Source organism: Melanotaenia boesemani, chromosome 3, assembly GCF_017639745.1.
Source record: "Melanotaenia boesemani isolate fMelBoe1 chromosome 3, fMelBoe1.pri, whole genome shotgun sequence".
Taxonomy (NCBI): Eukaryota; Metazoa; Chordata; class Actinopteri; order Atheriniformes; family Melanotaeniidae; genus Melanotaenia; species Melanotaenia boesemani.
In genome coordinates this window covers 19,215,104-19,228,937 of record NC_055684.1, presented here as the reverse complement: position 1 = coordinate 19,228,937, position 13,834 = coordinate 19,215,104, and the positions used below count along the sequence as shown (strand labels likewise).

The following is a 13,834-nucleotide window of genomic DNA, read 5'->3' as shown; positions in this document are numbered from 1 at the left end:
AAGGAACTGTCAAAATGCTTGTAGTGGACATTACCCACCACATCTACAAGGTGATGTAAAATACTATTTTATGCTACAACAGTTGTGAAAAACTTTTTTTTTCATAAAGTAGAGACCAGACTACCACAAAAAGCCATGTAAAGACAGTCATCCAATCAAGTGGGAGCAAGTGTTTGACAAGCGTAAGCATCGACCAATTGCACATCTGTAAACATGCTGGAATGGGGCGGGACCTTTGGTATCCTATGTCATCAACTAACGGCGCTTTGTTTTTCTTTCGGAGGGAGAGTATTGTTTTGATTTGCTGCAAACTGTCCGGTTTAAGTAAATTATTCGTTTTATTTGGTTCAATACAAGCAAAAGCCTGCAACGTGAGGAGTTAAACTGATCTCGTCTTTTTAAAAGGTGTGTAATTGTGGGATCAAGTCGGCTCAGTCGTAAGCTAGCTAGCTACTCCAAGAGGGTGCCCTGATTGGAGCGGAAGGAATTCCAGAAACTGGGAAGAAGAGGAGAAATCTCTGTTTGGGATGCCACACGCAAGTTGGAAAACAATGGATTTTATGATTCCCCCTGGCATCGTGACGCTGTAAGCTTGAGGCATGAGTCCGTTAGACTGATATAAAATTTAAAGAATTCTTAGGTGGTTTTGTAACTGTCAGCGTGCCAGTCGAGCGATTAGCTAGCCACGTAGCTACCTCTCAGGAGGAGGACATTTAAAATGGCGGAAGGTTGGCCCATTCCTCCAGCTCTTGTCGTCATGCTGCTGAGTTTGAGTGCCTGGGCCAGTGACGCTTGTCCCCGTGTGTGCTCCTGTTCGAAAGGACAAGATGAGGTCCATATTTTGGATTGCAATAGGAAGAGGCTAGTTACTGCTCCACTGGACATCCCAGATGGGGTATCTCAAGTGTAAGTACACAACTTGATGGATCAAAATATGTGTTAAGTTTCCAGCGCTTGTCATGAACTCAGTCTTCTGCATTAATATGTTTATCCCCAAAGATTATACAAAATTGGCCAATTTAACTGACCTTTAGCCCTGTATTCGATATCATTTAATTTTTACTTTATTATTATTATTATTATTATTATTATTATTATTAATCTAAATAGACAAACTGTCGATTTTTATTAAAGCCCTCCTATAGGGGCACAGACTTAATTCTCACTACGCTGAATTGTTTCGACAAATCCATATGATGAAGTCATGAATATTATATAGATAATATATGTAACTTGTTGGTGCATACTCCAATTACAGCAATAGATGTGTCAAGAAAGGTGATTCTTAATTGTATAAAAGTTGTATAATTTGTGCTCTGATTTGTGCTTAGGCGGTCAGTTATTGTTAATTATCTTGTTGTAAGGTCATTCGTAACAGACACTAATGTTTTCTCTGGTGTCATTTCAGCACCATGAATCACAATGAGCTGACTGTATTTCCTGTTCTCGGAGATGCTTCTTCCAACATCACATCACTCTCACTGTGAGCACTGACTTTTCTTCAGCTTATTTTACTTCTCATGAAACCGATTAAAGTATCATAAATTCAGTGTCTGTGCATGCAAAAGACAACCTCAGATAAGGTGAGAATAAAACATCTAATTAAAGCAGCATGTAACGTCAGTTCACATTCTCCATATAAAGACAGATATTCTCATTATATAATTGTCCACTTTGATCACTTCAATTTCCAATGGAAGAAAATAAATTGTATTTAGTCAATGAATCTCAAAAATGGGAATATATTATGAAATACAGTTTGAGGTGGGGTTGACAAAGTTTTGACTGTGGCCCTGTTTACACAACACTGTTTCCACGCAAAACGCAAAAAACGCGTTTGTTTAAGAAAACAACAACAAAAAACCATAAAACAAACAAAAATGCATTTACATAACAGCGGGATGAAAACTGTCCGTGCATTAGAAAAAGCAGAGGACCAGAAATGATGCAGTGTGCATGCCAGGCCTCAAGGGGGCAGTGAAACTTTGCAACGACACACCCAGGTGCGCGTCGCGTAAAACTCAACCCAACAACAGAAGCGTTACGTGTCACTCGTTAGTTATCTGGCGCATGTAACCATTACGTCTTCGCTGACGACATAAATACTCTTCCAAGAAACAAGTTTTGCTTCAACAGAGCAAACAAATTAAAACAAAGATGCAGCAGCACAGACATGACACGGAGGTCCGCTATTGTTGTTGTTTTGCTTTTCGCGGGTTAAGCAGGCTGTCGTGCCAAAAAGTGATCATCTGCTAGAAACTGATTAGATGGTCACCCAGTTTCTCTCTGGTCTGCAAATGCAAGTGACAGTATGTCCATATTAACAAAGGAACGAAGAAGTGCTGTCATCGGATACTATATTCAGGCGTGTTTTTCTTCTCTGTTTATGCTTCATGTCTTTGGCTTATGCTTCTTTATTTTTGGAATGTAAAGTCCAGTTAGTATATGATTTATGTGTTGATTTACAAAGTTTCATTTCCACAGATGTTCATGACTTTTTTTTTTACATTGATTGCAGTACATTTCTGGTAAATAAAATACAGAATCCACATTAAAGTGTTCTGATTTCATTCAGGAGTTATATCTATTACTGGACAATTAGTACCTTACTAGTACCGTATAATCAGTTTCTGGCAGATGATCACTTATGGCACGACAACTCAAGTGCAAGATGACATAAAAGATGTCATCGTCGCCAAGATTCCACTTCCAGTTTACACTGATGAGACTCGCGTTGCATTGTGAGAAAATTTCACTCTGGGGGTCAGTGTCAAATCTTTGCAGTTTTATCCACCTAAAACTCTGTTAGTGTGTAAACAAGGCCAGAACGCAACAAAACATTTGTGCTTTATTGTATCAACTTTGTGGTGTAAACAGGGCCCAACTATGCCAGTAATAACTTAAATTTTACTTATTTATTGCTGCCTTTGTATGTATTCTTTATTATATTCTTTATATTAAATTTATTCTACTCTTGTAAAGAGTTTATTTTATTCTACTTTTTGCACTGTTTCAGTGGCAGCTTTTGTAGTTTTCATTATGCATCAAAGTATGATGACAATAAGGTATTCTGATTCTGTTTGATATAATTCAGAGTCCACAACCGGATCTCAGAGCTTTCGATGCATCAGCTACAACCTTACGATTCCCTGGAGTCACTTGACCTCACATCAAACTCCATCTCTGAGCTCAAAGTTGGATCTTTCCCATCCATGCAGCTGAAATATCTGTAAGCAATCTCAGATCATTGAATTTATTTTTTTAAGATGTGTTGTTTCATTGAGAAATGTTGCTTATTAGGTGAAATTGCACTGTTGGAAGTTAGCTTGATAATAAAGGCTGGAAATGAAATAAAACTACAAACCACAAGAATATATACAAGATAGACACCTTTATTCAACTTCTGTAATTATCAACAGATACTCACGTAACATGGAATCAGTTTTTCTGTTTTTACATAACTAATAGCTTATAAAGCAAAAGTGAGCCCTGTAAGATGAGTACAGTGGAAGGGATTTGAAATATGATTATAAAGTTAGAGCACTGAGAACTCATTGTGCTGATTAGTTTGATGTTACCAAGCTAGCATCAGAGAGCAAACATCTCTTTGCCTCTGAATTTTGACTTCAATATTTCTGTTATTTATTTATTTTTTAAATGCCAATTTCATAGGAATTTAAGTAACAACAAGATCAGCATCCTGGAGCCTGGCTGCTTTGAAAACATCTCCAGCTCGCTGTTGGTGCTGCGGCTTAACAGGAACAGACTAGCTGTGCTGCCATCCAAAGTCTTCAAGCTTCCACAGCTTCAGATCCTGTAAGAGTTTATTTATATTTATTTATTATTAATGTGATATTTAAATCAGGTGTCAAAATCTTTACAGAATTATGTCTAACTGTCTGGAATCCAACTTAAAATATTGTTGTGGTAGTTTCTGTTTTTATGAATGCACTTGGTGAAAGAACCATGATGGTTTTGCTCTACATAGTGAAATGAAGCGCAATAAGATCAAGATAGTGGACAGCCTGACATTCAAAGGGATGGACTCACTAAAGACACTGAAGATGCAGCGGAATGGCATTACTAAGCTCATGGATGGGGCCTTTTTTGGGCTGAACAACATTGAAGAACTGTGAGTGTAATATTTTAAGCTTGCCTTTCAAAATCACATTTAGTATTGTATTGACTACGAGTCTGGAGCATTTACCTTATGTTTTATTTCTCCCATCTGTGTCTCAGAGAGCTGGAGCACAACAACCTTACTGAAGTTAGCAAAGGGTGGCTGTATGGTCTGCGCATGCTGCGTATCCTGCGGATAAGCCAGAATGCTATAGGCATCATCGGGCCTGACTCCTGGGAGTTTTGCCAAAAACTGGAGGAACTGTAAGTGTTTTTTTCCTTCACAGTAAAAATCCCCACGTTAACTAACCCCACCTGCTTCCATCAGCCCCAAGCTCTCCGATTCAATTCAGTATGTTATAATTTTTGTGAAAATGACTCATTTCCTCAGCATCATCCTTGCATGTGTAGTTACATAAACTTACAAGAAAGTAAGACGTGAAATAGAAAAATAATTTAAACACAGGTTTATTTAATATGTGTTGTATTTTTGTGCAGGGACTTGTCCTATAATCACCTGACTAGACTTGAGGAGACAGCTTTCATAGGATTAGGTCTCCTGGAGAGTTTGAACCTGGGAGAAAACTCCATCAGGCATTTGGGGGAAGGAGTGTTCAGCAGCCTGGCAAGTCTTCGCACCCTGTAAGTGCTGCACCCTGCAGAAATCTGTCTGAAACATGTGTTGATTTTTTTGTTCTAATAAGTTTAATTAAGTATGTTAAATATAATAAAGTGCTGGCTTATTCTTGGCTCTGTGCATTCTCGCGAAGACTGCTGACTACAGTAGGTCTGTTTGTTTTATTCTTAATGTTTCATTCTAGTTCTGTCCTATATGCATAGCAGTAGTTAGAGAAAATAATAGATATAGCCAATTCTATGTTCTTTGATATAGTCATCGTTTTGTGCTAATCCTGCTTGTCATTAGTCATTTCCATGCAGTGTCAAATCAGCTCAGTCTGTGTGGGTATTTTCCATAGACCTCTATTGTCATGTCTTCTTTTCCATGCTGGGAGTAGAATAGCAAGTGCAAGAGATTTTTGACAGCCTGGAGAGGTGCTTTAATGGTTACCCTGTATTAACATTTAATGAATGTGGGTTTTTCCTCTAAGTAGGCTTTGATGGATAAAACTGCATGTGTAGTTATGGTCAGTTTTACTAATGGAATATATGAGATGCTGTGTAAGAGCTGTGTACATGTCATTCATGTGGAACGTGAGATTTCTACCCTGGCAGAGTTGCAGGCAAATTTAATGGGACCTGTTGCTACAAGAAGAATGTAGTAGATTACAGAATAAACCACGTTGCAATTCTAAAAAGCGCGTTTAAAGTTTAGTACAGCAGATATCAGTCTAATTAATCGAGAATGTTTTCTGCATCAAAGGTTTATCTGTGCTGTACAAAGTGTTGAGAAAGTTATAAACTCATTATTTGCTGCACTGAATCCTGTTGAAGCCATTGAACTGCAAAGGGAAAAGGAGTCGTACTTGGGGATGTTAACCGTCCCACTAGAATTCATGGGAGAGGGACATTTAAGAGTGCCGAACTTCTTTCAGGGGAGGCCAGGCATGAGGAAAGGAAAACAAAAGAGCCCATGACCCATCCTATAAACACAAAGTCTCTTTGGGTCTCCCGTGGACCCATGGACTGTCTCAGTGCTAAACAGAGCCAATTATTTCTCCTCATCAGAACAGCAGGGCCATCGAGCTTTGACACAGTGTAGGAGTATGATGTCTCAGATGGTTAGTCTCCTAACTAAGAGTCACTACCTCTGACAGCCACAGTGGAGATAATTTGCCTTCAATGCAGTCTTTGCTTGAAAAGTTTTTAGATGTCAGTTGAAATTGTGTTTAATGTCCAAGTCTCTTTGTATTTTCAGAGATATTCGCAATAACGAAATCTCCTGGGCTATCGAAGACTCCATTTGTGTATTTGATGGGATGAAGAAGCTGAACACACTGTGAGTACACTCAAGACTGTTTATATAAATATATTAAATAGTTATGGATTGAATGCTAGTTCGTAGACTGTCCTTCATTCAAACACATTTTGTACTGCTCTTTGTTTTCAGTTAGAAATGCTTCTCAGTTGTTTTATTTCATCTTGAATTGAAATACTAGTCAGATGCTTTATTTTAACCTCAACTAAAACTACAGAGCAGGTTTGTGTTAAAATATGACAGGAGCATGCTTTGCTACCGTTTTGCCAAGTATAAGTTTGAATCAATTTTTATTTTTCAGAATTCTTCAACGGAACAAAATTAAATCAATCACCAATAAAGCGTTTGAGGGCCTTCAGGAGCTGGAGCACCTGTGAGTTAAAGCGTTACACTCAATTTTCTCTTTAGTCATGTTTGTAGATTTTTTGGGGGATTTGTTGTTTATGGTTGCGTTTATATTAAGACACGTTTTGAAGTTGGACACAGTTTTGATCGCATTACACGATTAATGTGATTAATCCATATTTCTGTTTTGTCTGTAGGGACCTCAGCAAGAATGGTATCATGTCCATACACCCAGAGGCGTTGTCCCATATGAAGCTCAAAATATTGTGAGTTCACTCTTAAGTGAATTTTACAGCTCTTGTAACCTCATATGGATGTCATTTAATTGTTAACATTGTTTGTTGAACCAGTTTTATTACTGCTTTTCTGATTAAAAAGGGATTGTAATAATTAAGAAGTACTGGAAGTAGGTGAGATGATGGACATTTTAGATTTGCATTGTATAGTGTAAAAAGACGACTGTTTTATTTTATGCAATGATATTAAAGATCTATATACCTATTAGGATATTGGATTGTCTCTAAGGAAACATACATTTTGTTCGGCTCAGTTGAGTAAGCAGTCTTCTCATTTAGCGTTAAAGTGAGGCAGCATCCACTTAGTTTGGACAGCTGTCTCTGGCATGTCAGAAAAAGCAGTGAGAAAATGTTTACTCTCTTTCCTTTTTGAGGGTTTTATCATTAGGAATGCGTACTGGTCAGGAGCTGATGAAAATCCCCCAGCTGCTGTCACACTCAAAGCATGTATGATGGCAGCAGTTATGTCCTGTTGTCAGTAATTAGGCAGCTGCCTTGAAAGAAGGAAGCACTGTTTGCTCTGTGAGTAGATAAACTAGCTTTTGCTAGTAAGTTAGCAAGGAGAACATTAAGCTAACACCATTTTGACTAAAGTTACATTTAGGACTGTATTATGAACAAGTTCTAGGGTTGATTTGATGGAATACAATCCAATGTTATGCCTATATTTTAATGTTTGTTGTCAGTCTGTGTGTTGTTACAGCAGTCTGGTTAAATGTGAATGATTATACCATTTTAACAAATTAAATGATAACTAGTAACATTTCTTTTTTGGACTTTGATCATGAAGTCCTCATTAAAACTATATATATTTAGTGGTGGGTTCCCATTATATGTAAAACCTGGGATTGTGTACTTATTTTTTTATTTTATTTTTTTTAAGTCCTGCCTGAGCAAAACCTCCAAGCAAGATGATCTAATACAAAATTATGTGAAAACGCTGTAAACCAGATTGGTCAGGGAGAATCCTGAGCTGTGCTCCTCATATTTACTGTTTACACTCTGTATAGATACTCAAGGTTTCTGTACTTGGTCACAAACGTAAATAGTGCAGTGACCTCTCTACTTACAGGCAAGTTTTACTAGGACAATACTGATCTCTTCCTGCCCACACTAAGGGAATACTATTTGCAGTGAAAACGCTGAGAATGGTTGAGCCGTACCTTAAAATTTCAGTCACCTATGTATTTTTATAGACGGAAACAATTTTCTTTAAATACTTCAGCCTAATTAAATTTTTATACAAATAAATATATGCAACTTTGTTTTCTAAAATGTTAAATTATAACATGATTTGATGTTTTTGTTTTTTTTTTGTCTCACGCTCTGTTCAACCTTTCTACTCTTAGTGTCCTGAACACAAGCAGTCTGCTGTGTGATTGTCACATGCAGTGGTTGGGCCCTTGGTTGACAGAAACCCAGTTCCAGCAGTCCGTCTCGGCTATCTGTGCCCATCCTGCCAGTTTACTTGGTCGCAGCGTGCTGTCCATCAGTCCAGAGGAGTTTGTTTGTGGTTAGTCCTTTTCTGTCTTTTTTTTTTCTTTACTTGATTCTGCTTGATTCCACTCTGGACACCTATCTGTAGCATTGTGTGTGTACACAGAAAACTACACTATATTTTCATGTTTTGATGCTTTAAAATGAGATTATTTCTCATGTTAAAACAGCATTGCTGCATTTCCTTCTAGAAATGTCGTTCTCTACTTAAATAAACTTTAACATATTTAGCTGTTACAAAATTATAGTAAATATGATGAACACCAGCTAATCCAACATTTAATTTAAAAGATATGTAAACAAAAAAAAAAAAAGGGTAACATCTAAAATAAAAACAGTGCTGAGCCTTACGACGCCTCTTCTATCCCTGAGCAGACGATTTCCCCAAGCCTCAGATCACAACTCATCCTGAGACGTCCGTGGTGCTGCGGGGGAACAATGTGACTCTGAGCTGTATCGCATCCAGCAGCAGCGACTCAACGATGACCCCTGCATGGCGGAAGGATGGGGAGGTGCTGTACGATGCAGAAGTGCAGAACTATGCCCGTTATCAAGAGGGAGAGCTCATCTATACCACCGTCCTTCACCTCCTTAATGTCAACTTCACTGATGAGGGGCGTTACCAGTGCGTGGTCTCTAATCACTTTGGCTCTAACTATTCCAACAGGGCCAAACTTACTGTCAATGGTGAGGAAAATTGTTGTGTTTGAAGAACTTGATCAATGATTGTCAACAGAATATTTCTTTTTTTTTTTTTTGTGCTCTGCAGTTCTAGCCATAGTGCTAGCCCTGCCAATATTCTTAGCTCTGATTCAACTCTTATAACTCATTCTACTGTTATTTCTTGGTTCAGTGATAGCCAGAAGAAATTAAGGACAAACGCAAAGATTTATTGACTCCTCACCACAACCCCACATTTTTTGCTATTTTTTTTTGTTTTGTTTTTTAGAGCTGCCCTCCTTTCTTAAGACTCCCATGGACCTAACAATCCGGGCTGGGAATATGGCCAGGCTGGAGTGTGCTGCGGAAGGTCATCCATCACCTCAGATTGCTTGGCAGAAGGATGGAGGCACAGACTTCCCCGCTGCCCGAGAGCGCAGGATGCATGTGATGCCAGATGATGACATCTTTTTCATTGCTCATGTAAAGACAGAAGACATGGGAGTGTACAGCTGTACAGCTCAAAATGCTGCCGGAAGCCTGTCGGCAAACGCTACTCTCACTGTTCTGGGTGAGTGAACCCTTTGATTAGCATTGTATATTACTGACTTTTTCCTTTTTTCTTTCTCTTACTGGGTCATTTAAGCTGAGTCATGCTTTGCAAAATTGGGCACTCATTTATGTTTATTTCTCTTTAGAAACTCTTGTTAATGTTTTGTCACGTTGCCCATTCTAACTCATGATTATACCAAAGCAAACCTTGTTATTTTTAGAAGATTTAAAAGCCTGCTGGCTAGCAGCATCGCTGGAGCAACTGTTCAATTTGTTAATGAATGTCCCTATAAGATTTGAACTTAACTACACAAGCTGGTGTATAATTAGTGACTCAGACAAATCAGTTGTTTTTGAGCAAGCTTCAAACGTTAAAGAAAACATTCTTTCACACGCACACCCCACTGGGATAACAATGAATTTATTAGTTTAAAAATCTTTTTCAGAAACCCCATCCTTTATGAGGGAGCTGGAGGACAGAACAGTGGCCCGTGGTGAAACAGCTGTACTTCAGTGTATAGCTGGAGGCAGCCCCGCACCACGTCTCAATTGGACCAAAGATGACGGACCTCTGGTGCTTACGGAGCGGCATTTTTTTGCTGCAGCCAACCAACTCCTTATCATAGTTGATGCTGGTCCAGCTGATGCTGGGAAATACACCTGCATCATGTCTAATACTCTTGGAACAGTGCGTGGCCACATCTACCTCAGTGTGTCGCCATCACCAAACTGCGATACCGGCCCTGGCTATGACCAGGACGGCTGGACCACTGTGGGCATAGTGGTGATTGTGGTGGTTTGCTGTGTGGTTGGAACTTCGCTGGTCTGGGTCATTGTCATCTATCACATGCGCAGGAAGAGCGAGGACTACAGTATCACCAACACGGGTACATAGTTTTCATATAGCTGTCATATATAAGTAAATGTTCCATTAAAACTTGAAAGCTTTATCCAGACAGCAGTTTTTTCCCTCTTGTTTTGTTGTTTTATTTTTAATCTTTTGTAATGGACAACTCAATACGAGGTTACTAAGTATGTGTCTTTTACAGATGAGATGAACTTACCAGCAGATATTCCCAGCTACCTGTCCTCCCAGGGAACTCTATCAGAGCCTCAGGAAGGCTACAGTAACTCTGAGGCTGGAAGCCACCAGCAGCTTATGCCACCCCTCTCCAATGGATACATTCATAAAGGCACAGACGGTATGTAATCTACCTTTTGAGTTATGAGATCTACTCTGTTTTGCTCTGTAACACAAACCTTTTGTGTCAGTGCCACAGATAAAATAATAGATTATGTTGACTTTTTTACTTAGTAGTCATCAAAATTGTAATATCTGCATCATAAACCTTGTCTTATCTACAAGATAATGTCAGTAGTTTTCTTGTATGAGCACTGACAGCCTTAGCAGTATTCCCTTTGCATTACAGATTTACTGATATGTGCACCATGCAGCTATAGCTGCACACTTACACTTACAGTGCCTCTGATAGCTCCAACGTTTTAAAAGGACACTGTGTAAGAATTACTTCCATCTAATGTTGGAATTGTGTATGACATTCTAATGTATAGGGCATTCTACCGCCTCACTTTCTCAAAGCTGTATTGCAACAATGGTAGCCGTCGTGTCTCAAACATCCTCGACAACACTGATGAAAGCATGTCATCCGACAGTTCATGGAGTGTTAACTCAGGTGAAGAGGTTTGTGGTTTCATAAACGTCAAACTGTCGGATATGGTTCCTCTGTGTTTAGAAGGACGAATAGTTCTCACAGGGGGAACTGATCTCGACGGGGAAACTGGCCTCGATACAACACCGACTTTTTGTCACAGTAACAACCAGCTTATGAAGTCTTCCCACTAGCTTTTAGTCCAGCTTTACCCCGACTGAAAGCCGGTGTTTACCGTGACTATGACAGCGACTGAAACCCCATAAGCATACACTTCTGTACCAGCAAGTCTGGTGTATTTTAGCAGGATCTACTGTTATGCTGCTCACGGTAACGAGCAACACTGTCTAACAAAACCGAATGAACACAGTTAGCTTTAGGCTAATTTGGGCAGTACCATTGACTTGCGTGTCGAGGAGAAAGCTGGCAACTTCAGGACCCCTTTTAAAATCTTTCTCTTTCTTCTACCTGGGGAAGGCTAGCGCAATGTCGATCCTCCTTTTTGTATCATCTGGCCACGCTGCTTTCTAAGTTTCCTTTTTCGCTTTCTTGGCGATGGTGAAAACGGCTCCTGTGCTGCTGCTGCATACACATGGTCCTGCATTTTTGTCAATAACAATTTAACAGATTTTCCAACTTGACGGGGTAGTAAGCCTCTCTCGTTTATCTTCTCCTCCTGCGTCTTAATCACTGCGCTGGCTTGTAGGGATTCCACGTTTGTGCTTTATGTCCCTTGCCAACGACTGTAGTTTCAAGATGGCAGACCGTCATGGCGCTGACCTACAAGCTTACCAGTTAGTGTGTATAAACAAATCTAAAATTCTTCTGTTACGAGAATGTGTCAGCTCATTAGCAGGGATCATAATACACCAACGTTTACACATGTATCCATGCAGACATCAATTTTGGCCAGTAAATATGTTACATAGTGTCTCTTTTTAAGATGTTCCTGTAATACTCCATAATATTCATATAAAGTTTCAGACTGTCTTATTCCGTTTATTGAACATTTAGGGGAATTAATTTATTAACAGAGCCATGGTTCGTTTTGTAATGTAGTGATTTTTAATTAGAGATAAACTACACTTTGGTTGAATTTGATCTAGATCTGCTGATTACACATATTTCCACATCAAATACTGCCGTCATTTTCTTTAGTTTTTCTTTTTTTTTCAGTTGGGCTTTGTGTCAACACTGTAGTAACAAGCAAACAAGGCTTGTGATGTTGACATCACAAAGAATACACGACTAGAAGAAATCAAACACACAAAAATGCTTTATCAACTGCTGCATTCCTTTTGAGTCAAAGCTGACAATATAAACAAAGCATCAAATTTAAATGTCTTTAAATAAAACACAGCTTCTCGGATGGGCCTCTCATTGTTCAAATATTTGAGACAGTCCCATATCCGTTGGGCATGTGTTGCTGTTTTTGTGTTTGGGATCATCTCCCACTAACTTCATTATAATTGGCGTCCCAGGTGTGTGCTATGGAGACATGGGCAGTGAAGTGGAAACTGAAGGGAACGGCATGCTGCACTGCAGAGTGGGCTCTCTTTTCACTGGACGCAGCAGCTTCCATCCTGGGGAGTCTCGTGAGGGACTAGTCGGGGTCCCCTCAGGTGAGTTATTTTTTTCAATCATCTATTTTTTTTTCCTTTTTAAGTGCTATATTTTTGGCTGCCATCAAGACCTGTCAACTTGTAATAGTTACATTTTAGAGTCATAGCAATTTAAACTTTTGTGCTATTGAGTTAGCATCTACAGTATTAAAGTACTGTTTGTATGAGATTGGAAAATAATAAACCATTAATGCTTGTTTTTTCTTGCTAGGTGTTGCAGGTCCTCTGTTAATCTGCTCTGACTGCTACGACAATGCCAACATCTACACTCGTACAAGGGAGTATTGCCCCTATGCCTACCTGGGGGAGGATGATCTGCTGGACAAGACTCTACCTGGCCTAAAAGAGGGCATCAGTCAGCATGCTCAGCCAGAGGACGCAACTCTAGAGAGCCTCATAAGGACCTCTCATGACAATCGGCTGAATTGCCACACTCCCCCAGAGCACTACGTCAATGGTGAGACATTAAAGAAATTAACTTTTTTATGTGAGATATTGACATCTAGGTGCAAACTGTCATGTCCTTCCCATTAGGATGTTTTCATAGAATGCACAATATCTTCACACACCATCAACTTTTATCATATCCTGTTGAGTTTTGTAAACACTTTCCTCTTCTTGTGGCTGTTATAAATCTTGCAGATGTACAGGCTAGATTGCTCCAAGCTTGCCTTTGTAAAACAGCATGAACACTTTCGAAAGTCAATTCATTGATTCATCAAATCTACAAATAAGCTTCTCCAGTGACCTGGTAAACCCACAGCTAAACGCATGAGGTTACATTTATTGGAGGTATTGATCCTCAAGACATTTTTTTTTAGATGTGTGGATAGAGTACATGATGCTTATCAAGGCACCTGAAGGCTCAGGGTAATGCTTCCTAATGACATGGAATCTTATAAAACAAATGAAATGTTATTGATTAGTAATCAAAGTTCATACTGCAGTTAATTAGAATTGCCTTCACTGATGATGATGTATGAAAGAGAAAACGCCATCAAGTTCTGACATAATGTGTCTGTCCACTGTTTTTTTTTTTTCTTTTTAGATTCCCTTAGCAAATCGTTCTGGAGTGAAGAAGGAGATCCATCCTCGAAGCATCAACCAGGAGCGTCCCACCTCACAGTGACTGTACAC

At 39.2% G+C, this 13,834-nt stretch overlaps 1 protein-coding gene across 2 annotated transcripts in view; it reads left to right on the top strand.

Annotated features, from left to right (window-relative positions):
- The first annotated feature begins 222 nt into the window (after positions 1 to 222).
- Positions 223 to 13,834, top strand: part of lrig2 (leucine-rich repeats and immunoglobulin-like domains 2) — a 14,430-nt gene continuing 818 nt past the window's right edge. Inside the window, exons 1-18 of one of the 2 annotated variants that reach the window (XM_041979519.1) lie at positions 223 to 906; positions 1,409 to 1,483; positions 3,095 to 3,229; positions 3,673 to 3,816; positions 3,989 to 4,132; positions 4,240 to 4,383; positions 4,618 to 4,761; positions 5,996 to 6,076; positions 6,357 to 6,428; positions 6,598 to 6,666; positions 8,046 to 8,209; positions 8,569 to 8,880; positions 9,143 to 9,424; positions 9,852 to 10,292; positions 10,455 to 10,607; positions 12,557 to 12,697; positions 12,909 to 13,154; positions 13,746 to 13,834. The exon at positions 13,746 to 13,834 is cut by the window's right edge and continues 817 nt beyond it. In XM_041979519.1, the coding sequence (XP_041835453.1) occupies positions 719 to 906; positions 1,409 to 1,483; positions 3,095 to 3,229; positions 3,673 to 3,816; positions 3,989 to 4,132; positions 4,240 to 4,383; positions 4,618 to 4,761; positions 5,996 to 6,076; positions 6,357 to 6,428; positions 6,598 to 6,666; positions 8,046 to 8,209; positions 8,569 to 8,880; positions 9,143 to 9,424; positions 9,852 to 10,292; positions 10,455 to 10,607; positions 12,557 to 12,697; positions 12,909 to 13,154; positions 13,746 to 13,834 (3,024 nt within the window). In that variant the 5' untranslated portion in view covers positions 223 to 718. Of the gene's footprint in view, positions 907 to 1,408; positions 1,484 to 2,091; positions 2,185 to 3,094; positions 3,230 to 3,672; positions 3,817 to 3,988; positions 4,133 to 4,239; positions 4,384 to 4,617; positions 4,762 to 5,995; positions 6,077 to 6,356; positions 6,429 to 6,597; positions 6,667 to 8,045; positions 8,210 to 8,568; positions 8,881 to 9,142; positions 9,425 to 9,851; positions 10,293 to 10,454; positions 10,608 to 12,556; positions 12,698 to 12,908; positions 13,155 to 13,745 lie in introns of those variants that run through there. The other variant, XM_041979520.1, reaches the window with a different exon arrangement.